This window comes from Penicillium manginii, assembly GCF_028828005.1.
Source record: "Penicillium manginii strain IBT 31320 chromosome Unknown utg000008l:1.0-3226943.0:1.0-3228205.0, whole genome shotgun sequence".
Classification (NCBI taxonomy): Eukaryota; Fungi; Ascomycota; class Eurotiomycetes; order Eurotiales; family Aspergillaceae; genus Penicillium; species Penicillium manginii.
In genome coordinates, this window is record NW_026643109.1 from 658,356 (window position 1) to 681,881 (window position 23,526).

General features: G+C 50.2%; 10 protein-coding genes across 10 annotated transcripts; 3 read left to right on the plus strand and 7 right to left on the minus strand.

Annotated features, from left to right (window-relative positions):
- Positions 1-184: 184 nt before the first annotated feature.
- Positions 185-2,001, minus strand: N7533_010890 (MFS transporter; the record flags this gene model as incomplete). The annotated part of the gene is made up of 3 exons (XM_057107540.1): positions 185-1,030; positions 1,094-1,539; positions 1,632-2,001. 3 exons carry the CDS (start codon positions 1,999-2,001, stop codon positions 185-187), a joined length of 1,662 nt encoding a protein of 553 aa, XP_056954918.1.
- A 984-nt stretch (positions 2,002-2,985) lies between these two features.
- Positions 2,986-5,569, minus strand: N7533_010891 (TTC39/IML2 family protein; the record flags this gene model as incomplete). The annotated part of the gene is made up of 6 exons (XM_057107541.1): positions 2,986-3,831; positions 3,927-4,990; positions 5,053-5,119; positions 5,212-5,288; positions 5,368-5,385; positions 5,482-5,569. The coding sequence occupies 6 exons, from the start codon at positions 5,567-5,569 to the stop codon at positions 2,986-2,988; spliced, it is 2,160 nt and encodes a 719-aa protein (XP_056954919.1).
- A 657-nt stretch (positions 5,570-6,226) lies between these two features.
- On the plus strand, positions 6,227-6,576 carry N7533_010892 (proteasome regulatory particle lid subunit SEM1; the record flags this gene model as incomplete). Its single annotated transcript, XM_057107542.1, has 2 exons — positions 6,227-6,335; positions 6,455-6,576. 2 exons carry the CDS (start codon positions 6,227-6,229, stop codon positions 6,574-6,576), a joined length of 231 nt encoding a protein of 76 aa, XP_056954920.1.
- Positions 6,577-7,704: 1,128 nt separating this feature from the next.
- On the minus strand, positions 7,705-9,038 carry pgkA (phosphoglycerate kinase pgkA; the record flags this gene model as incomplete). Its single annotated transcript, XM_057107543.1, has 2 exons — positions 7,705-8,892; positions 8,973-9,038. The coding sequence occupies 2 exons, from the start codon at positions 9,036-9,038 to the stop codon at positions 7,705-7,707; spliced, it is 1,254 nt and encodes a 417-aa protein (XP_056954921.1).
- A 1,071-nt stretch (positions 9,039-10,109) lies between these two features.
- On the minus strand, positions 10,110-11,319 carry N7533_010894 (Mpv17/PMP22 family protein; the record flags this gene model as incomplete). The annotated part of the gene is made up of 5 exons (XM_057107544.1): positions 10,110-10,181; positions 10,254-10,420; positions 10,504-10,845; positions 10,956-11,151; positions 11,254-11,319. 5 exons carry the CDS (start codon positions 11,317-11,319, stop codon positions 10,110-10,112), a joined length of 843 nt encoding a protein of 280 aa, XP_056954922.1.
- A 489-nt stretch (positions 11,320-11,808) lies between these two features.
- On the minus strand, positions 11,809-13,748 carry N7533_010895 (TRAPP trafficking subunit Trs65 domain-containing protein; the record flags this gene model as incomplete). The annotated part of the gene is made up of 4 exons (XM_057107545.1): positions 11,809-11,977; positions 12,027-13,152; positions 13,215-13,487; positions 13,574-13,748. The coding sequence occupies 4 exons, from the start codon at positions 13,746-13,748 to the stop codon at positions 11,809-11,811; spliced, it is 1,743 nt and encodes a 580-aa protein (XP_056954923.1).
- A 552-nt stretch (positions 13,749-14,300) lies between these two features.
- N7533_010896 (uncharacterized protein) lies at positions 14,301-14,768 on the minus strand (the record flags this gene model as incomplete). Its single annotated transcript, XM_057107546.1, has 1 exon — positions 14,301-14,768. One exon carries the CDS (start codon positions 14,766-14,768, stop codon positions 14,301-14,303), a length of 468 nt encoding a protein of 155 aa, XP_056954924.1.
- Positions 14,769-15,398: 630 nt separating this feature from the next.
- On the minus strand, positions 15,399-15,928 carry N7533_010897 (uncharacterized protein; the record flags this gene model as incomplete). The annotated part of the gene is made up of 3 exons (XM_057107547.1): positions 15,399-15,545; positions 15,692-15,712; positions 15,857-15,928. The coding sequence occupies 3 exons, from the start codon at positions 15,926-15,928 to the stop codon at positions 15,399-15,401; spliced, it is 240 nt and encodes a 79-aa protein (XP_056954925.1).
- A 5-nt stretch (positions 15,929-15,933) lies between these two features.
- Positions 15,934-18,480, plus strand: N7533_010898 (snoRNA-splicing protein PRP40; the record flags this gene model as incomplete). The annotated part of the gene is made up of 4 exons (XM_057107548.1): positions 15,934-16,050; positions 16,111-16,270; positions 16,340-17,436; positions 17,497-18,480. 4 exons carry the CDS (start codon positions 15,934-15,936, stop codon positions 18,478-18,480), a joined length of 2,358 nt encoding a protein of 785 aa, XP_056954926.1.
- Positions 18,481-19,094: 614 nt separating this feature from the next.
- Positions 19,095-23,063, plus strand: N7533_010899 (uncharacterized protein; the record flags this gene model as incomplete). Its single annotated transcript, XM_057107549.1, has 8 exons — positions 19,095-19,484; positions 19,553-19,784; positions 19,845-19,955; positions 20,016-20,147; positions 20,199-20,387; positions 20,452-20,476; positions 20,537-21,127; positions 21,206-23,063. 8 exons carry the CDS (start codon positions 19,095-19,097, stop codon positions 23,061-23,063), a joined length of 3,528 nt encoding a protein of 1,175 aa, XP_056954927.1.
- Positions 23,064-23,526: the final 463 nt, after the last annotated feature.

Here is a 23,526-nt window from a genome sequence, read left to right on the forward strand (position 1 = left end):
GAACCTGTAATGCTAGACAAGACCGGTAGATATAGCGTAGAGGGTATCTATAATATGCAAATATGAATATCAAAACAATAACAGCCCATATCAACAACTCGGAAAAAAATGTATGCACAACTTTTGAGCCGAACAGGTTAAATGCAGCATAATTCAAGCAAACCTTTTTTCGAAACAGTATCGCTTAAAGAGAACCAGCAGACCACTTTCCTCTCGCCCGTATCCTCTTTCCATAAATGTAGAACAGATATGGGATCGGAATGAGAGCAACAGAAATAAAACCAAGAACACTAGCAGCCCACGGCACGCCCATATTATGAAACATGGCCGTCGTGAAAAGCGGGAACGCGCCAGCAAATACCGAGCGGAGGAAGGTATTCGCTGCGACAGCCGAAGCAGCAACATTTTGGAATGTATCAATGAGATAATTCAGCGCTGCTTGGAAGATGGTGAAGAAGCCGAAGCCCATCATGACAGCCCCGATGATCGGGCCGATCCAGTGGATGTGGGCTGGGCTTGTCCAGCCAAAGACAAACATGCCTGCGGCGAACATTACCGAGCCAAGCATCATGGGCGGAAGGCGGGCCTCGGGCACTGCGCGGTTGTTGTTTGCTTTGAAACGTTTTATGTAGAAGCGTTGGTTGAAGAGGTTGATTGCTGCGCCGAAAAAAATGCCGACTAGGTAGGCCAGGAAAGGGAGAGCACCGACGACTTGGTTCCAGCCGCGCACCTCTTGGAAGACGATTGGGAAGGCTGCAAGACTGAGGTAGAGGATTCCGTATACGAAGGAGGCGTAGAGGGCGACCAAGAAGCAAATCGGGGTTGCGAGAAGTTGAAAAGGTCGGATGAGATATTTATTGCCAAGTTCCTTAAAGGTGACGTCCCACTCTTCGTGACGGGCGTGGAGAGCCCAGTTGCCGCTTTCGAAGCGAAGGCGTCGGGCCTTGTAGACTAATAGCACTGGCGGATAGCTTTCGTCGATGAATATTAAATCTAGCACCAGGAAGAACATCATCATAATTCCAGTAAGCTGGGAATATGTTAGTTGCTTGTCCGATACCCCCCTAAAGAGTTGAATTTGAGTAAAACTTACATATTCAGTCCACCGCCAGTGCAGATAGCTTTGGGTAATGGCACCACCGACAATAGGACCCAAAACAGGCCCACCAACAACGGCCATCGCATAACCCACAATAGCAGCGCCGCGCTCCTCCGGCGACCATATATCACCTAACACTCCACCGGTATTAGTGACCGGAGCGGCGCCGAAGAAACCAGTAAAAAAACGAGTTATCATAATCGTCTGAAGATCTTTCGCGGTAGCGGTCCCAAAGGACATAATCGCCGCAATAAAATAAGGAGCAAGGACTGCGGGCTTGCGACCAAATACTTCGGATAGAGGCGCCCAGAGCAAAGGTCCAAGACCCAAGCCAAACAGCAACAACGAAGTACCAAGTGTAGACACCTCCAACGAGACCCCAAACTCCTCACTAATCTGCGATTGACCAGTCGAATAGATAGAACTTGCCCACGTCGCACCTATAAATCACACCCGTATTAGCCACCGGATCATCTTTGGCTTCCCCGCATTCACGAGGGGTAGGGTAGGTGGGGTATGGAAGCCAACTCACCCATCGTAGTCAATCCATACAGCACCGTTGTCACGGCCTTCTTGGTAAAACTCCAATTCAAAGGCCGATAGGGATCATCAGGACCCTCAAAATCAACAATGACATCCTGGCTCGTCTTGGTATGCGTGAGCGGGTGATTGAATGTAGCCGTCTGACCCGGTTCCCGACTTCGGATGCGCGATATCGTAGATTGCGCGCGCTGTTCAAAGACCGATAATCCCGAGGCAGCGGTGCTTTGCTTCGCCAGTGGAGCTATCGTGCCCGGCACGTTATCGGCACGGTGGCTGCGGGTGTCGCTGTGGCTGTCGCGCGACTCGATATCGTCGTCGGAGGTGGAGGAGTGGAGATCGTGCTCTGTTCGTTCGGCCATGGTTCCGATCCGCGCGCGCGGCGCAAGGCAATCAATCTGTAGGGCTTAGGATCGGATTATCGCTCTGTGCGAAGAGCCTAGGGGAAGGAGGGAAGGGAAATTTTCAAAAAAATGAGTCAAAGTCAAATCGAAGACCCCGAATCGTCAATGTCAATTGCTAGACGCGCATAAAAATTCGGCCTTTGGTCGTGATGCGCCGAGTGGAAAAAGTTATTGCCAGAAACCGTTATACGTCATCCGCTTCGGCTTTCTGGGAAAATCGCCGAGAGTATGCGGGCTTGTTGGTCGTTTTTTATGTTGTTATGACACTCAGGCATCTGAGGTTTCAAGAAGGTTGCAAATGGATTGATTATTCGCATTCACTTTTATTCTTCTTGACTATCGGTTAGGGCCGATAGCTCTTTTATTCAAGCTGTCGGACGTCCGACGCCGAGCAGAGCCAGAGCCGTGTTAGCCGGTGGTGGGGCATGGTGAAGCTCGGGGTTCTCGATCGGGTTTGATCCGACCCTGGCGTGGCGGACATAGGATGACAATGATTGGCATCTTTGTGGTAGCCTTGCTGTCTGATGGTTTTCAGTTGCTCAGAGGTTTGGATATTGAAAGGTGGGATGTCGGCGATGCAATCGGCTTTAGAGAATCAGCACCAGCTCGGAGATAGGGGCGAGAAGTAACGCCTCAACTCCGAGGTGCCAGAGGTGGGTGGAGCGGAGCGCAGTGGGAACTGATAGAGACCCATCTGAGAATCCAATGGATCATTGACAGCCAATGGCATAAGAAATTGGAGGGCGAAGCATTACGGGGAAATTGCAATGTTTTCTGCAAAAAGTAAAGTGTATTGCGTGATCACATGATATGCACTCTATTGTCTACGAGAATTGAACTTCCAAGATTCTAATGATACATCGGGAGAGATGGGGGGGAAAGGGCAGCTATATGGACAGAAGATGATAGATCGAGAACGAAATGAAGATCAGAACAAGGTGACTACTCCGAGACTGGGTGCATGTTCTCCCATTTATGCACTGCCTCCATAGCAGCCGTCACCTTGAGTCCGATTCGAGCATCAAGCTCGTAGCTCTCCCACTTGGCCGCCTGGTCCAAGTAGGTCTTACACTCCTTGACCAGCTGTCTCTCATTTGGCTGCTTCTTCGAATCCTCGACATCAGCCGAGTCTTTATCTGACAGTTCCTGATCTCTCGTTACTGGACCATGCAGCTCTTGGTAGGTCGGGCGCTCCATCCAAAGGTTGGCCGCCATCTCAAAGTGCGCAACAGGGTGGACCCAGTCGTCTTTCAAGTGGCCCTTAAAGAGAGACTTATCGTGGACCAGCACGCGTGTCTTGATAATGTGTTTTGCCTTCTCATGGTCGCGCAGGGACCGGAACACCGCAGCCCGTAGCAACTCTAGGATCACCTTCTCCTCCGTTCCCTCACGCGACCATGTCTTGTTTTCCTCGCTCTCGCACCATGCGAGGCGAGTGAGGGATTCTTCGAGCTGCGAGCACGTCATGCGGCTGTGTCCGTTCCAGAAAAAGATCATTTCCTCGATAGGGTCCACGCCGATCGCGTCGACTAATTGTACTTTCCACTCCTTGGCTCGCGCTTCCCACTTGGCGATCTTGCGAGTGACGAAGACGTCGAATGGTAGCTGGCGGGCCATGAAGCGCTTTTTCCCGGCGTGGGAGGGAGCCTCACGGAGATACTCGGTCGCTTGGTTTGCGTGGAACTCTGCCTTTTTCGGGTCATCGATGTTCTCACGGTAAAGTGCAACATGGCAGGATCCTGCGATGTAGTAATAAAGTGACCGCGACCAGGAGTTCAGATCAACACACTAGAGGAAGGAAGAAAGATAGACATGTTAGCTTGCTGATCGTGGTTTATACATCAATTGATTCTGCCAGAAGCAGGAAAAAGAACAGGTCTTACCTCGATAAATGCCTGAGAGCACACCTCGTAATCATGAAGGAATAAGGCATTCAAACTTTTCTCAAAGACCCGCAGAGCTTCTACCTGCTGAAGTGGACTCTTATTCTTCCCATTCAGCAGCTTCTGTGCGCCCACAAGGTCTTTATTGGCACCAATCATTCGGGACTCCTCCAGCAACCAGAGCTGACTGTTCGGGAACCGCGTGCGCATCTCGGCCAGCAGGGCCGTCAATCTCTCTTGTGGAATTCCCTCGACGTCGTCCTCACCGGGAGTTGGGTCAGGCATGATATCACAGTAGCGCACGAATCCATTATAGTATCCGAGCAATGCGAGAGCAGCCATGCCACCAATTAGGTTGTGGAACTTACTCGCCTGCCAAAGCATGCGCAAGCCACGCTGCTTGTCGCCGTGGAATCCGATGATAGACAGCAGCTTGCTGAATGCCGGGGGAACCATGGAGATGAGCAAGAGGAGGATGCCGAAACAGAAGTTGGCACCGGAGTGCACGAAGATATCGATTTCATTTTGGAAAATGTCGGAGTCCGGATCGTGATTGATAATCTTCGAGCCATTCGGGGTAGCAGAGCGAGGCGAGTTATTTGAAGCGGGTTCCGGGGTGACAGTCAAGCTAGACAGCGATTGCGACAAGTCTTTCTCATCTGATGGTGTTGCACTTGCGCTGGCGGAGGCACCCTTGATTGAGGAAGCGGAACTATTCGATACCTTGGCATGTGCACTAATTCCCTTGGTAACGTCACTGGCACTGGGGAGAAGAACACGGCTGGGATCCTTCAGGTCCATGAACTTCTCTTCCATTTTCAAAATTGCGTCTAGAGCAATGTATGCCTTTCGTAGGCGATAGAAAGCCTTGATACTTTCTGTCAGACTTTCATTGAGCACACCCACCACAGCACCCATGAGTTGGGCAATGGCTTGACACAACGCATATTCAGTGCCGGGGGTATAAATCTCCGAACGAAACGCATTTGGGGCATTGGAATTGTGTTGTGCCCGATATTGTTCACTGGCGGCTGATGTTTCCGCCTCGTATAGGCGATCAGATGCTGTTGTTTGTTAGAGGCCGTAGTGGCGAGAGACAATCGGCCGGGGATTTGAATGTGCCTACCTTGTCGCATAATCTCCTGCTCAAAGCCTAGAGTGGCCCGGACAAAGGCGACCACACCTTTACCCAACTACTCGTATATTGTCAGCCCCGTTCCAGATGTATCTTGTATCACTCTTGCAGGGCCACTACGTCATCTGCAGCAGCCCGGATCCCACGCACATTGTGAAAGGTGGAGGTGCCTTCGGCGAGGCCATTCTCAGCAGCGTCGACGTCGTCATTAAGGATGTTTGTGGCGGCTATAGATAGGCAATGCCAAACGGGAGGTTAGTCGAAGAGTACAATACTGGAATGGTGGCGGAGTGTTGTGGTGTGTACCTTTCATCGCCTCATCCACTGTTCTGGTCAGCACATGGTAAATCTGGAGTATCGGGGGGGAGACCCGGGGTGCACGGATCGCAACGAGGCTCTGAAGACCGTTAAATTACTTACAGTCCTTCAACTCGGTCAACGAGTCCAGCGACTGGGTCGAGGCATTGGCGGGCTTCTTGCCGTACAACCACGAGCCGACGCGCAGCATTGTACACCGGTGTACCTGTACCTGAAAGAATGGAAAGGCGTCGAGGGAGTGGGGAGGGGATCAATCCTGTGGAAGACACAGAGAACGGAGAAGAACACAGGCTCAAGGCCCGAGGAGCAGACGGATCGGGAAGAATGTCAACGGGCCCATGTGCAGGTACATGTGCGTGTGCGGACAGGGGATTTCCGAGAACGGGGGAGGGCAGGGACAAGCATGAAAGGGATGAAGAGGGTCAAATAGAATAATGGGCCCAAGACTCAAATATGCGAGAGAGAAAGGAATCTCACCGTGGGGTCAAAAACCGGACCTCACGGGGTCCGATGAGGCGCATAAGCCTTCCGGAGGGGCCGGAGATTCACAAATGGGGGGGGGGGGGATAAATAGTACTATGTATTACTTAGGTACAGTATATGTAGTATAGTAATAGTCTAATATACTAGCATTTATACTACCTTTGAATTTTATTCTTTTATCACAATAATTCTAGTATACCTTAAAGTACTCTGTCTACCTTATTGCCCAACTGTTGTTATCGATCAACAATACATCATTGGTCATCTGACTAAGACTTCTCTCCGCTCCGACAGCTCTCTCTCTCTCTCTCTCTCCTCCGCTACCACACCACCACACACAACTCTCCCCACCACATCCATCACAATGTCAAACACTACTACCGCCCAGAACAAGGTCGAGTCCGATCAACCCCAGCAACAAAAGCCCCAGGTCCTAGAGGAGGATGACGAGTTTGAGGACTTCCCTGTTGAAGGTATGCCAACTCCGCTCAATCTTCAGCTCTCACCGACCCCTCCTTTCCATTCGACAATAAGCAGCCCAGCAGCCCACTCGCACAGACACTCGCAAAAAGCCCCTAGCTGACAACCCCAGACTGGCCCCAGGAAGAAGCAGAGCAACCCTCCGGATCGGCAAATGGTACCAACGAGCACCTCTGGGAGGAGAGCTGGGATGACGATGATGCGGCCGAGGATTTCTCAAAGCAGCTGAAGTAGGTCCTTCAAAATCCATCTATCGGTCCCGAACCTTACTCATACCATCCGTCAACAGGGAGGAACTCAAGAAAGTCGAAGCTTCATCCTAAACCACCCCCGCACGAACAAAACAAGCTCCGACCATGAAGCCACACCACGATCCTTGATCCGGCCACCACCTTGCATCTCCATCATCTAAACCACGCCACGCCAAACAACAACTCTACCACATACCCACTCTTCTATACCCCATTTTGAATAGCCGGGATACGGTCACTCACACTTCCACTTCTACTTCCACTTCCACCGACACCTCCCGGTATGGCAGATGCCACTCTCGAGCACGTTCCAGTCCTAGTTCAATTCCAAATTTAATCGATCCGCCGCCAAGTCCAGCCAAATCTAGTTCTCTCCTACGGTCCCTACACCATCTTATATGTCGGGTTTAGCTACCTTCTATACCCCGATTTGGTTGGTTCTGGGTAGCTAGCTACACAGACCACGATCGAAACTCTTGGTTTAGGTCGCGATGGAAAGGGAATCGAACCAAGCTGGTCCTACCGAACTAGCACTAGCACTAGTGATTCTGGATTAATGAACCATTAAGGACTTCCTCGCGCCATAAATGCGAATTGTGGTCCATGATACATATCCTTTTCTTACTTCAACAGGCTTAATCGTGTAGATCCAATTTCTCTGTTAAATATCTGAGGATGGGTTACCAGGTACGTTGCCCACGTGGTACGACTACTAGTAATGATACCTACCCCGGCCTACGAGTCACACCCCTGCTGGAACCTTAAAGCTTTGGTCTCGTATCTGATCACATGGAAGCCTATAGTTAGTAAAATGACTCGGAATTCCGTATTGGCGTCGGCATAAACATAGGCATGAACGCTCGCAAAGACGGAGTAGAGTAATCAAAATGAAAGGGCTCTGAAACATTTTTAAACATTTTTGTATTCTTTTAAAGGAGAAAATTGAAGATAGGATAGGAAAAAAAGGGGGGGAAAAACAAGGATATTGGCTGTGTACATTACAGATTCGTGAAAATGTAAATCCAAAAGGTTCGGGGGAAGGGCAGCCAAAGAACATTATATTATGTGTACTTTTGACTCGCCCAGTCATTCATTCCCCTCTACCATCCATTTACTTACTCGACAGAGCAGAGACACCGGGCAGGTCCTTGCCCTCGAGGAGCTCGAGAGAAGCACCACCACCAGTGGAGACGTGAGAGAGCTTGTCCTCAGCGCCGAACTTGGCAGCCGCGGTGGCAGTGTCACCACCGCCGACGATGACGGTAGCGCCGTTCTTGACAGCATCGACGGCCGCGTTCAGAGTAGCAACGGTGCCGGCCTCGAAGGCCTTGAACTCGAAGACACCGGCGGGACCGTTCCAGAGGATGGTCTTGGAAGCGGCAATGGCCTTCTTGTAGGACTCCTGGGTCTTGGGACCAACGTCCAGACCCAGGGAGCCGTCGGGGATACCGGTCTCGTCGGTGGCGGCGCCGACCTTGGCGTCTGGGGAGAACTTGTCGGCAGTGACATAGTCGACGGGGAGGATGATCTCGACATTGTTCTTCTTGGCCTTCTCGACGATGTCACCGACGATCTTGCTGCCAGCCTCGTCGAAGAGGGAGGAGCCGATCTTGACGTTCTCAAGAGTCTTCTTGAAGGTGAAAGCCATGCCGCCGGTGATGATCAGGCTGTCGACCTTGGGGAGGAGGTTATCGATCAGCTGGATCTTGTCGGAGACCTTGGAGCCACCGAGGATGGCGAGGAAGGGGCGCTGGGGGTTCTCCAGGGCCTTGGCGAAGTACTCCAGCTCCTTCTTGACGAGGAAACCGGCGGCCTTTTGGGGCAGGTCGACGCCGACCATGGAGCTGTGGGCACGGTGGGCGGTACCGAAGGCATCGTTGACGTAGACGTCACCCAGGGCAGTCAGGCCCTTGCGGAAGTCGGCGACGGCGGCGGCGTCGGCCTTGACCTTCTTGCCCTCGGCGTCCTTGGAGCTGCCTTCCTCCTCGGCGTGGAAGCGCAGGTTCTCCAGGAGAACGATCTGGCCGTCGGTGGCGTTGTTGACGGTCTCCTCGGTCTTAGCACCGACGCAGTCCTCGGTGAAGAGGACGGTCTTGCCCAGCAGCTTCTCGAGCTCGGCGACGACGGGCTTCAGGCTGTACTTGGGGTTGACCTTGCCGTCGGGACGGCCGAGGTGGGACATCAGGACAACGGCCTTGGCGCCATTCTCAATGGCGTACTTGATGGTGGGCAGAGCACCGACAATGCGCTGGTTGTTGGTGATCTCCTTGTTGTCGTTGAGGGGGACGTTGAAGTCGACCTGTGAGAAAGCAATTAGCAATTGAATTGGAGATGGATAGGTATATGTATGGGGTACAGCTGGAGAAGAATTGAACATACTCGGATCAGGACACGCTTGCCCTTGAGGTCGACATCGGTGATGGGGAGCTTGCTAGAGAGAGACATTTTGGAGAGTCTATGATGTCAATGTTAATGCCAAATCTATGACAGCTGCAGGGGGATATTGGATGGGGAGGGGTAGGGGTAGGGTATGGATAACGAACATTGATGGACGTAAGAGGCGAAGCAAAAGAGAAGCCAGAAGGAAGAGAGCGGGGAGCGGGGGAGAAGTAAAAGAAGGAGGATCTCAAACAGGGCGACGGTGAGTCGCGTTGGAGGGGCACTTTTGGGTGTTGGTGGGGCAATCCGGTGAGTAGGTAGAGTAGAGTACCTTAAGGTAGTGATTAGTTAACAGATGGGGTAGTATCCACGGAAAAAGATACTTTGTCGGACACCAAAATCTCCGTTTAATTGCAAGTATCCCCTCATTCAAGTCTACATCTTCTCCCATTCTCTATACTTGTCCGAATTCCCCCGGGTTCACAACGGGCTGATGCGGGACTGATGTCAGAGCTCCCCATTATTGCGGAACAGGCCGGACGGGAAGGCCCATCGAGTGAATAGCCTCGGGGGAATAGGTTACCTTCAAGGTTAGTACCTAGGAACTGGACACTCTATTGGACGGGAATTGCACATAGCCGGTAGTTGTAGTTGCTATTAGTACTCGTAACTAGTACGGAGTAACTACCAGTGACATCCCACGTGAAAACAGTAGATACACTTGAAATTGAGCAGCCAGAGCAATATATCCCTAAACATAAAAGACATGCCGATTAAGCCGAATCATAAGCAAGAAGAGAGAAACAGAGAGCGTGTGATAAACCCAACAAACATAAATGTGTTCCGAATTGATCGACTGATCTTCCCAATGAACAACCCAGAAACAAAAAGAACACAGAACCCGAACCTTTTTGGAATGCAAGTCGTCTCCCCGCGAAAACAAGAATGAATGCCATGTACACAAGCCAGAAAAAGAACGGAGACCGAGACCGAGACCAAGACCGAGTATCCGAACGCCTGAACAAAGAGAGAGAGAGAGAGACCGTCAAGTGAAGTAACGTGAAGTAAAGCAAAGAAAACCAGTGCAGCAGATAAAAAGGTAAATCGTTAACGTGAGATTCGCCGAGACGAAGTGATTCAAGACTCCTCGGAGGAGTTGGTGAGCGAGAGATATGCGGTCCACGCAATACCAATGCATGAGACAAATGGCTGTCGACGATCAGTACTGGCTCTATATAAGAGAGACACAAAGAGTTCCGGAAGAGCAGAAGAGAAACTTACAATCTGGAACTGGATAGGAATAACCCGGAAGTTGAGGATCTGCACCGCCGGCCACAGCACAAAGTTGGCCTTCAAAGTCGGCAAGTAAACGTCTCGGAACTTTTGCGTCAACGCCCGCTTTCCACCTCCCTCAGCAATCGTCATGTAAGTGAAGAAGCACGCCAGACCTATACGATACCACCATGTCAGCACAGCACCAAGCTTAAAGTTGGCAAAGACTTGCAAACGCAAGAAGGACCAATCCACATACCAAATGGAGCAAAGATGAACTGATCAAACGCAACACGCTTAAACACCGGCGCCGTCGGATTCTTCTTCGTCAAAGGGAAAGCCCTGGACAAGAACCCAAACCACTGGAACTGAATCGGAGCCATGAAGAAACCATACGCCATGAAGCGGGTTAGACGCTCGAAGTCGAATGGCGAAGGCGAGCGGTGTGCATATCCCAGTTCCCCCATCGCTGGAGGCTTCTCTTTATCAAAGTCTTCGAATTCTATAGAGATCAGGCCGTCTCCCCTTCGGATCTTTGTTGCGAGCGGGATTGGAAGGCTGTTATCAGTTGGGCCACGGTATCGGCGACTCCACCCAAGACCTAAATATCAATGAAGAATATCGTCAGTCATGAGTTCGGGATAAGCGGTTTATTGAAACGGATTTATTTGAGAGAACATGGAATCCCGGGAAAAGGTATGGGTTGGCGACGTACCGCGTTGGTGACCATGGTCGTGAGCACTATCAAGGCAGACATATTAGCGGACAGCCCGCCGGGAAAGAGAACAGGGCAAAGGGCAAAGGGCCAAGTCATACCGGGCTTTTCGGCATAGTAGGTATTGAATTTGGCGGCGATCCGCGTAGCTACCGCCATCTCGATGAGGAATATGATAGTGTGCAGAAGGGGCTAGAATAGACAGGCACACCGGGTTAGAGCGGGATTATCTAGGGTGCCTACCTAGGTAGGTAGAGGGTGGCAGCAGAGCAGAGCAGAGGAGGGAACGCATACCACGCGACCGTAGATGTATCTCCTGTTGAGTCCATCAAGGACTTTGCGCTTTGTGGCGGCAATCATGGTGGAAAAGTGGGTTGGCCGTTGACCTGGGGGATTGAGGCGAAAGTTTCGGGTGGGAGCTGGTTGCTGCGCGCCAGTATGACGCAAACTGTTGGTAAGAGGGCTGGGGAGGGACAGAAGTTGGCCACTGGTTGATTCTGGCTCTCCGGTCCGAATACCCCTGGGTTGAACAAGATCAGCGAGGAGAGATGATGACTCCAGAGAAATACCCCAGATCAGATCCGAATTGCAGAGTGGATGATGCGACGCCGACTCCGCTTTGACTAAATTGGGGGCGGTCAGTCTCAGCCTTGAGGAGTGGAGTCTGTACTATTTTTATATCCCAAGGTTTACATCGGTTTACATCTGTACTACTCTCCAGGGCTGGTTTGATGTCTGTTTTACTTTTCTAAGCGCTGGCTTATTCATTATCTTCGTTGATTGATTTGTCCACTGTCACGGTAGAATACAAAGCCCACCTGGGCACCCTTCTCATCCACTATATGTACATCATGATACTCGCGGCTGATCTTCGGCCAGAATGTCCGGTAGGTCGCGGATATCGGTCGTTTCGTTCGTATTTACATCCACTAGGCGTACCGCCTCCAGGTGAAGGGGCCCAGTGGCCAGTGGTAGTAGCTTAATCTCCGTAGCATGGCAAGTTCCAGGCAAGAGGGGACTATCGATGGTCAGTTCTACTCACGACATGGTAAAAAAAGGTCACTTACCCAACACGAATGTCAGTACTCAGACTGATCAGCTCCGCCTCTTGACCAGCCACGCTCTTTTGCATGGCATGTACGATATTGTCGTCTGTCACAGCCTCTGCCACTCCATCCTCCTTCCGACTGGAGATAGATGCAGAGGACGGTCGCGCCGTATGCCCTCGTGGGTCCAGACGCTTCCGTCGCGGAATCGCAATCAATGCGAACTTCCGAGGTACATTGGAGCGGTTGACAATGAAAACATTCCAAGTAAACGGTGCCCCAACTTCGACGCTAACGGGCCCCGAGAAGGAAATCGTCACTCCAATATCGGTAACCGAGTAAGCTCGCTCGCGCAGAGAGCTACGGTTCACTGCCGCCGTCGCTGTTGATGGCTGACTCGAGCCTGGAGGCATGGATAAACTTGTCGGGCGATTGTTTCTTTGTAGCGCTGTACTAGGTCCCCCATAAGTAGGGTTCAAAGCCACGGAGAAGTCAACATTGGTCGTCCATCGCATTGAAATCCTAGGTTTGCACTCATCCGACAACTGAATCACTGCTTCGAGGGCTATATCCAGTATGCTCAGCATGACTGTGGAGGAGCCATTGGTCTCGGGGCCGTATTCGGGGGTCAGCTTATACACCAAGGTCACGTCGTCTCTAGGGCGGCAGGTGAGAGGGAGAGATAGGCCCGGGGTATCGGAAAGGGATTCGAGTGTTCCTTCTGATAGCTGAAGCTCTGCCTTGTCGAATATCACTTCACTGTTCACGTAAGGCGTGATCTCGAAATCCAGACTGGCAATAGTGGTAGGGAGGCCGGTATAGTTATTGAGACGGGAGTAGCGAATTCTAGCGCTTGCGGCGGGGACGACGCGGAAAGGTTGGCCATGCTGTTGCTGGATGTTGTATATAGGGTCCTCGATGGAGGTAGTGGGAACCACGCGCAACAGTCGCGAGGCGGGGAGAAAGGGCTCTCTGTGTGTAAGCGATTTATCACCAGCTAAAGGCTGTAGCATATTCGTCGATGCGGGTACAAGTGGAGGGAGGTAATCATCTTCCGGGTCTTCTTGTCGTACGGCGTCGGCGGGATTTAGACATGCGGAGGCCATAAACAAAAGCGATGGATTCTGGATTCGGTTGCGGGGGCGCTCTTTGAGATAGTTAGTTGCGTCTTTGTAGCTAATTGGGACAATGCGGTCAGTGCAAACTCACTGAGGACAGTTTCAGTAGTCCATATCAGATATACATGATTTCCTATCCCATCCTCGCCTTCAAATTCGTTGAACACAACTAGTGGTTCTTCTTCGGTGTTCACCAGGTCTGAGAAGATCAATTCACGGGTAGGAGTGGGATTCTCTGCGACATTCTCTGCTGGGTCCACGGCATAGACATCGATTTTGACTTCGAGGCGGGGGAGGTAATGTTTGAGGGTTGTCTCCGTGCAGTCGGAGAGTCGAAGGACGATGCGGACGGGCAGAAACTCGTCTATGGAGCTTGATGTTAGCCGAGAACTACCATAATATAGATAGGTATATGCAAAGGTACATCCATAGGTAGAGACGCTGGCATACCGAAAAATAAGAGTGGCCGCTGAGAAATCGAAGCCAGCACGGAGGGGAGGTCATCGGCTCCGTCTTCTAGAGCCGCGGTCAAGGAACCTTCAATATCGACAGTCGGCGCATAAGGCACGACGGTGTCAAGAACTGCATGCCGGAGAAACTCGCCGGGAATTTCCAAACCAGGCATTACGACAATTCTTGTGCGCCGCGAGAGATATGCGTGAGGAGAATAAGGAGTAGAGCACTAGGAGGGTAGGGCCAATCTCGAATGCGATAAGGCGGGTGCAAACAAATGCAAACATCCTAGGATGTAAACACCTGGGCATCATCGGAGTATATCAGCCCTGCTTGACCAAACTAAGGTTGTTTAGGGTACTGGATAGGATACTGAGAAATTACTGGATATGATACTGGATACGATACTCAGTACTGGTCCACTGGATATAATACTGGATAGGACAGTAGTAGCGCGGCCGTCACTCGCTTGCGAAGTTCTGGACCTGCAAGTTCCCACCGTACATCCGGATTAATTCAATGCATCCGGCTCTCAATGTTCTTTTCCTCAACTTCAAAACTGCCGACTTCTCTTGGCACTTTGATGAGTACAACTCCATGTACGGAGCCAGCATCCTTGCGGTCCCTGTTGTTAGCTTCAAGTCTTATCATAAACCAAGAGAGGATATGAAAAGACGTACCTTAACATCCTCACGAATGGGATTGTTTCTGCACAATTTCCGAACTAGACCTGACTACTTCCTCCCGATCTCTTAGAGAGAATCATGCCCAGGTGCCTTGACCACCCTGCCCTGCGCATATGTTGGTCATCGATGAGAGCCCATCGGCTCCCTTGTACAATCTCCTCCCATTGACCAGCTCCTTTACTGACATACGCTGGCACCATCGCCGGTTTCGGTTGATAGAATACCCGACACCACTTTCCATACACCCCAAAGGGTGGGATATAGAAAGTGCCGGTTGTCGCCCAAACAGGTGCCTCCTTGATGGAGAGAAACATGCCAGTGCCGATCATATTGAACAGTCCCGCAAGCGGGACATCCTCAAAATACAGAGTGTCTATCAGGAACTTCATGATGTTGGTCCGTGTTTCTTGGTACTCCAGGTTGAACTGCACTGTAGTAACTCCTTCACGGCGAATCCCATGGGAAGCACCATAAAAGGTCATGTACTCGTACGAGTCTTTCCCCATTCCGGGCTCAGTATACGTTACCAGGCTTGATGTCCTTTCTCATGGGTGACATTATCTCCGTGGATGAGACAGAACTGTATTTATATTAGCTAATACCCAAGATAGAGAATTCCTCTACTTACGTAGTATTTCGTACTCATCGTAGTTGTGTGGTTGGGATAGGTGGTGATGAGGATGAAATACGCGAAGAGAGTAGAACATACGAAGATCTAGCAGCAGGAATACTAGTAGTAGATCATAACATTGCTCTAGGGAAAGTACTATTCACCTACCTTGGTGATTAGGGAAAGAGCAGAAGAAGTTGAAGTATGGCAACAATGATTGATAATGTGCCTCAGGCCCCCGAATTCTCAACTTGAACTTGATCAAGTAGTACTACCTAGGTATATATCGAAAAGGGGAGCGCAGCAGTCATTTAATTTGGTAAAGTAGCTATTCTAAATTGACCCTAACGGGAAAGGAAGCCAACCTCCCCCAGGAGGAAGTGCTTCAGTTTTCGCAGTCCGCTATCATGTAGAGCATCGTAGATCTCACCCAGACCCTGACAGTAAAACTCGTACATGTCAGAATTCATCATTCCCCACATGTAGAACTTACCCCCCAGACTCAAAGATCTGTGTCTGGAAATCTTCATCCTGTAAATTGGTCGTCCTGGGCCAAGACCGATGGCGCGTGCGACTTCTGAGCCTCTTCCTTCAGGATACTCCCAACCCAATCCCATTTCAGGATCGTCTGTCCACCTTGGAGGAACAGGAAACTATCAAGGAGATATTTATGCTAGAAAGATGATTTGTTAAGTGGATCAGGGAGGATCTCACTTTGCGAATATCAGAACTTTGAACAGGAGATTCGGCGGGGGTGTCGATAGATTTAGCGGGGGATTTAGCGGGGGTTTTGGCGGGGGAGTCACTCATCGAACTTACTTTGTTCAGGGTGCTCGAGGACTAGGAGAAGGGAACAATCAACTGAACTATGTGATAAAACTGAACGAAATGGTTGGATGGAAACAGGTGTGGAGTAAGGTGGAAGGACATCCGTATTTCCGAATCCAAGGGCGGTGAATCAGTCATGTGTCAATATTATCTGACCACGAACTGCCGCGCTAAGTTGCGGCCTTCTTTGCTTGCTCTCTCCTGCTCTCTTTTTCTATCCTCAGCCATCAATCATGAATCCTCCAATCTGGCAGGAGGCGCGCAATGCGGAGGGTCGCGCATATTACTACAATGTGCAGACTAAAGCCACTCAATGGCAAAAGCCAGCTGAGCTGATGACTCCCGTCGAGGTTTGCGATCCCAACGTCCACCTTCTGTGAACTTTGACTAATGCCTTATTTTCTCAATAGCGTGCTCTGGCGAATCAACCATGGAAGGAGTATGCCGCGGAGGGAGGTCGCAAGTATTGGTCCAATACGGAGACCAAGCAAAGCACCTGGGAAATGCCCGATGTCTACAAGGACGCGCTGGAACAGGCCCAGGCCGCTCCAGCCCCCCCCAGCTGCGTATGTCTACTATCTCGCCGAGATCATTATGATATTTACTAATACCATTGCAGTCCAACTTCTTTTGTCGCAGGGGGAGGTAGCTCCTACCCGCAAGCTCCGCACCGGGAGCGCGAGCGCGAACGTGACCGTGACTACCGTGATCGTGACCGTGATCGAGACCACCGTGACCGCGATCGCGACGATTACGACCGAGGATATAATGACCGCCGTGGAGGATATGGGTCTTACGAGTCGAACGGGATGGTAGCTGCACCGGCATTGGTAACTCAGTCCGAGCCCGACTATGGTTCCGTCGAAGAGGCCGAGAGCGCTTTTATGAAAATGCTCAAACGACACAATGTGCAGCCCGATTGGACCTGGGAGCAGACCATGCGTGTGGTGATCAAAGATCCGCAATACCGCTCGCTCAAGGATCCCCGTGACCGCAAGGCCGCCTTTGAGAAATACGCGGTCGAGGTTCGCATGCAGGAGAAGGACAGGGCGAAAGAGAGATTCGCTAAGCTGCGCGCAGATTTCAATACCATGCTGAAGCGGCATCCTGAAATCAAGCACTACAGTCGTTGGAAGACCATTCGTCCCATTATCGAAGGAGAGACTACGTTCCGGGCCACCAATGAAGAGAACGAAAGACGCCAGCTCTTTGAGGAGTATGTTGTCGAACTCAAGAAGACTCACATGGAGCAGGAAGCCACGGCACGCAAGGAAGCCATGAGTGAGTTGGCCGGTATTCTTGGATCTTTGAACCTTGAGCCATACACTCGCTGGGCTGAAGCCCAAGCTGTCATCGAGTCCAACGAAAAGGTTCAGGCCGATGATAAGTTCAAGACCCTCAGCAAGTATGACATTTTGACTGCGTTTGAAAACCACATCAAGACCCTCGAGCGAGAATTCAATGATGCGCGTCAACAGCAGAAAGCGATCCGCGCCAGAAAGGAACGTCGGAACCGAGAGAAGTACTTGGAGCTTCTGAAGGAGGTTCGATCTCAGGGCAAGATCAAGGCTGGTAGTAAGTGGATGGATATCCGCCCTCTTTTCCAAGATGATGCTAGATACCAGGGCATTCTTGGCCAAGCTGGATCGACCCCCCTGGACCTTTTCTGGGATATGCTCGAGGAGGAGGAACGCTCGCTCCGGGGCCCCCGCAACGATGTTCTCGATGTCCTTGACGTAAGTTCACGGCCCTCCAAATATGCCACGATAACGACAACCTGCTAATCAGTCCTGTAGGACAAACGCTTTGAAGTTACTTCCAGTACCCCGTATGAGGACTTCAGTGCAATTATGACTGCTGACCGCCGCACTTCGAAGATTGATGCGGATATTCTGCAGCTCATTTTCCAGCGTATCCAGGAGAAAGCAATTCGCCGCGACGAGGATGAAAAGCACGCTGCCGATCGTCATCAGCGCCGGGCTGTCGATGCCCTGCGTTCTCGCATAAAGCGCCTCGAACCTCCTGTGCGTGTCTCCGATACCTGGGAAGAGACCAAGCCTCGCCTCGAGAAGTATGAAGAATACAAAGCTCTCGAATCAGACGAGCTTCGAGAGTCCGCATTTGAGAAGTATATCCGCCGTCTTAAGGAGAGAGACGAAGATACCGACCGAGACCGCGAAATGAGAGATAGAGATCGCTCCCGCCGTGACGGTGACCGTGGTGACCGCGATTATCGCAGCGGCCGCGGCGAGCGACGCGGGGGAAGCCGTGCTAGTCGCACCCCTGAATTGGACGTCTACGAAGCAGAACGCCGCAAGGCCCAGGCAGACCGGGAACGTTCTTACCGCAAGGTCAGTGGATTCTCTCCATCCCGAGATCGCCGTGATGATCGCGAGCGCGGTGATCGCTACCGTGACCGTGATGATGACCGTGAGCGCGATCGTGAGTTTGGCCGTCCCCCTCGACGCGATGGTGATCGTCGTGAAAGCGAGCGTGAACGTCTCTACCGCACTCGCGGTGACCCACGCGGCGGACGTGATGAGCTTGACTACGGTGGTGGTGAAAGCCGCAGCACGGGTAGTGTCCGGCGTAGACGGGAGAGTGATTCGGAGAGTGTTGCCAGTCGCTCCGTGAAGCGTTATCGTCGTGATAGTCGTGAGAGGGATCGTAGTAAGGGTCGGACGGAGCGACGTGAGCAATCTGCCATTCCTGAGGAAGATATCAAGAAGGAAAAGGCTGTTCATTCTGGCAGCGAGGAAGGGGAGATCGAGGAGGATTAGAGGATAGGAGATGAGAAATACTTCTCTATTGTCAGTACCTTCTTGTTATTAATTTTAAGGTTACAAAGATTGCCTCTAGGCACTAATCGAAATTTCCAGAGAGATCTTCTTTGTATTTGTATGCATATGGGTAGATGTCTATACCGATCGATCCCGAGCCTGAATACCTTCAAGTTCCCGGGTCAACAGGTTGAAGGCCAGACCAGAAAAAAGAAGCTAACCTTGGAATCTGGACGTGATAGTAATCATGAATGTGTTTAAACCAGCACCAACTACTAAATAATTACAACATATCTTCTAGTATAAGCACAAAAAACGACCGCTCCAATCAGACTCTTCAAGTCCGCGCTAATAGAGGGGCACAGCAGAACGTCAGGTGGGGGCTGACGATTGAAGTTGTACATAGCCACCTTTGGGATTTTTCGTCAGCCTTGACTCGAAGGCGCTTAAAACAGCCTCAGTGCTTAAAATAGAAAGCCAAAAGCTTTTGTTTTATATCTACTTCTTTCCGCCTCGTTGGAAACCCTCAGCTTCAAGTTTCAAGAACTGGGCATCTATCTTATTTCATACTGGAAGTACCTTCCACATTGAACGCTATATCGCACGCCTTCACGATGGCCGACCAAAAGTCCCTCTGCGAAGATGCCGGCTGCGAGCCTGAGAAATCTTGCTGGCAGGAAGCATCTGAGAAGCTACGTGCCGAAACCCCCGATATCCATCAACAGCTAGAAAGGGTATTGGCGACGCAGAAACAACCACTCTCTCGGTCAGACATGTCGAGCCAGATAGCCAAATCCATCCAAGCCAATCAAAGCCGACTAGAAGAGCGAGGTCTACCGGGTCGCTGGAGACATCGAGACGAAGGCGAAAAGGCGAAGGTGCGGAAGGCCATGGACGGGATTCTCAAGGCCGTGGTTGTTTTTCGGGATATGGGGAAGGCTTTGGCGGAAATTGAGCCTTCGCATGTTGGGGTTGCTTGGTCGGGTGTGAATCTGATTTTACAGGTAGGTACTACCTAGGTATCAGAAGTTGGAGTGCTGATCCAAGGGAATCATGGTCTAATTTACAACAGATCTTTTTGGGAGGATCGGAGCAAAACGCTGCTGCAATTGAGGGACTCGCTCAGATATCCCCTATTATCACACGCTATGCGAGAGTTGAGGAGATCTATATTGAACAGAGACAGATGCATCAAGCAATGACGACTTTAAGCAAAGATTTCAGGACCCAAGTTGTTAATCTTTATGCTAAAATCCTGGAGTATCAGGTTGCGATTATCGCCCATTGTCAAAGACATACTATAAGTGAGTGGACTATGAGACGGTTGAGGATTATTTCCTTCTAATAATATTCCTCATTTCCAGCGCAATACATCAGAGCTATTCCGAAACTTGATGATTGGAGTGGACTGTTGGAAGATATATCAAAGGTGGATGCGGAGTGTAGAAAGTTCACTCAGATTTTTGACTCTGAAGGTATTTATTTCCATCTAACTCACTACTGCCCGAATGAATCATGTGACTGACAATTCATAGATAAAACTGTTCAACATCGTGAACTCAAGCAGATCCTAGAGGAGCAGGATCAGCTGATGGAAACTGTATCGACTCAATTGAGCCAGGTATACGAACAAAACCAAGTTCTCATAAGTCAGGCTCAACAACATGGTATGTGAAGACCAATAGTCTACGACTGCATCGAATCTAACATGCTAGCAGAGAATATAGCCATTCTCAACTGGATCTCACCCTCATCCCCGAACGATGACCACACACGTATTCTAGAACACGGAAGACTGAACAGCGAGTATGCAAATTCGGGTAGATGGCTGTTCTCTTGCCCGGAGTTTCAGTCTTGGAGTAGTATTGAGAATGAAAATGTCTCAACGCTCTGGCTGCGCGGTCCTGGTAAGTGAGCCCTGTTTCCTCGGCTATGTCAAGTCGCTAAGTCGCATTCGTTGGGAATATTCAGTCGGTACAGGCAAGAGTTCTCTTGTGTAAGTAAAGTCACCTATTTTATGAACCCTTTTTTTGATTTATTAATGATAATTTTACAGCTGCCTCACCATCGAAAATTTACTCAAAGGCCCAATCCTGGAAACTAGCCGTATATTGTACTTCTACTGCTCGAAAAAGCAAGGAACAGGAGACGCGAACAGCCCAAAGGCCGTACTGCAAAGTCTTCTCAGACAATTAGCCTGGTCAGCAAGCAATTCTTCGATTACACCGTCTGTCAAAGCGAAATATGTAGAAGCACAGCAAAACCCGGCCGTTGGAACGAAGGGGCTATCGGCCATTGAATGTCTGCAGTCGATATATCAGTTAATAGCCGGCTACCAGCAGGTCACAATCATCATCGACGCTTTGGATGAATGTTCAGACTTTTTTGAGCTCTTGTCATATCTGGTGGAAATATCAACTGCATGCTCGGGGAGGGTCAAATTTCTTCTTTCAAGCCGGATGAATGTTCCTGTCCATCAGTTCTTTCCAGAGAGCGCTACAATCGAGGTTGGACAGGACGGCAAGGAGGATATTGAATTCTTTATAGCTACGGAGATGGAACGGAATCTGCGGCGTCTTCAACAGTGCAATGCGCTTGATCTTAAGGATAAGATGACGAGAGTACTGAGCGATCGAGCTCAAGGAATGTAAGTACTGGGGCAAGAGTATTCTTCCTCTAGAGGTATCTACTAGTAGCTGTGTCTTGGCTAACGGAAAGGGAATAGGTTCCGATGGGTAGAGCTGCAATTGAATATCTTTTTCAATACAAAGTCTCCTACCAGGCGCCGGGATGCTTTCAAAAGAAAATTGGACAAACTTGATAAGGAAGTTGGAATTCCAGTCTTGGCTGATGTCTATGATGACATCTACGACATCAACACCCCAGAGCCTGAAGATCGACAGGTTGCAGAGCGAGCATTGAAATGGGTGATGTGCTGTGAGAGACCACTGGAAATCAACATGATGGTTAAGGCGGTTTCTTACTACGACTGCGAGGGCAATGTTGATGAACAGGTTACTGCTGATTACATCCTTGACATATGCAGTAACTTCATCATCGTCGACCACAACCACATGGTTCAATTCGCGCACTTGTCGGTTAGAGAGTACCTGATGAACGACACGAAGCTGCATTACACCAAGATCAACGCGAATATACAGGTAGCGAAGACCACTCTCGTCTATCTGAATGCTCGCAGTACCACTACAAGTAGTACTCCCAACGACGCGGGAAACGGCAAACGGGACGATTTGCTCGATTATGCGCTTTTGTACTGGCCCTGGCATTGCAACTGGATGCTAGGGCAAGAAAAAAGGGATCCCCTGCTCCACAAGCTTCTCAACGGGCTCCTGGTAGCTGATCCGCCCAGCCAAAGCTTTCTGATGTGCCTGGACACCTGGCCAAAGTTACTGCTCGAAACTGAAATTTGGGAGGAGCGACGTAGATTCGAATTGATCATACAGGCCAGCCTCAGTTCTTCAAAGTCTCCGATTTTTACAGCATGCGGTTGGGGCTTTATAGAAGCAGTGCAAGGTGTCATATCTAGCGGATTTGACCTGAGCGAGCGAAATAGCCGGGGTGACACAGCACTTTCGGTGGCGACAGAAGCAAATCGGCTCGATATCATGAAACTGCTCCTAGAAAATGGCGCCGATCCTAATATGACGGGAGAAATGGACGGATATACCTCGCTGCATCATGCATACTCTAATATCAAACTGGTCAAGCTTCTGGTCGAGCACGGAGCGGACGTCACGAGGGCTGTCCAGGGCCCTATCAACAGTAAATGGGCGCTTTTGCACTTTGCGGCATGTCATGAAGTGAAAGAAGTCATCGAGTTTGCTTTGGACCACGGAGCAAATGTCAATGAGAAATGTGGCACGGGCATGACAGCTTTGCACATTCTTTCGTCCCATGTTACAGATAAGGGCATTGAAATCGTCAAATTGCTTCTGGATCGTGGTGCTGACCCTGAGATCCGGAATGAAGATGGCCACACAGTTTTAGACAGGGCGGCCATACATGGAATCGATGAGATCATTCGTCTCATAGTCGAGCACCAGGGTAAAGAGGCCGAGGCTGACAGGTGGTTTCGACAAGCGGCATTTCACAATGCTGTCCGCCAAGGAGATGAAGCTGCCGTCCAACGATTGATTAAAGAAGGCGTTGATACTCGGGTGAAAGGAAATCGTGGGGAGTATCCAATTCATTGGGCTATAAGGCATGATAGCTTACGTGTCGCATCTGTACTCCTGTGCGAAGGAGCAGATATTGAAACTGCAGACAAATTTGGGGAAACACCTCTTGCTATGGCCTGCAGCGATTCCAATGGGGAGATGGTTAATTTTTTGCTTGAGCAGGGGGCAGAGATAGATGTCATACTGGGCAGAGATGATGACGACAGGGGTACTTTGCTCTCCCGAATGGTTACTCGCGGTGACCTACCGATGGTAAACCTCTTGCTGAAGCGAGGGGCCGATCCACACAAAGTCGATATTGGGTCTTTGAGGCAATGGCGGGGATATGTCAAATTGAACGACTTTGAGGCCTGCGTGAAGATGATTCGTTCCCACTTGGTTTAATGTGGTATTTCTGAAAAGGTCCCGAAGTGGCTTAACGGGGTGATCATGGGAGAGATGGGAAAATACATGGAGACACAAGAGTTGGAAAATGGAGATATTGGAGATAAATCTAAATCAGGATACCAATAAATCGTCTCACAGTTAGAATGTACCTAAACGATGTCCATCTGATGCAAAATAAAAAACCATAGCTATTTAACAATGACCTTCCTCCAGGTCAAATCACATTTTCAGCCAGTCCTAACAAGACAAGCTTCATCTCTATGCCAATCATGAAATCATGGGAAAGCTTTTGATAGTCCAAACCATCCATACCCGATTAAAAAAAACAAAACTCCGGTACGAAATTATGCCGAGAAGAGATTCCTCGACCATATGTTCATCGAATGAAAGAAAAGGGCCTTCGGTGGAAGAAGATCAGACAACAAACTTGGAAATGTCTCGTTGTCGGAAAATTTTGCAA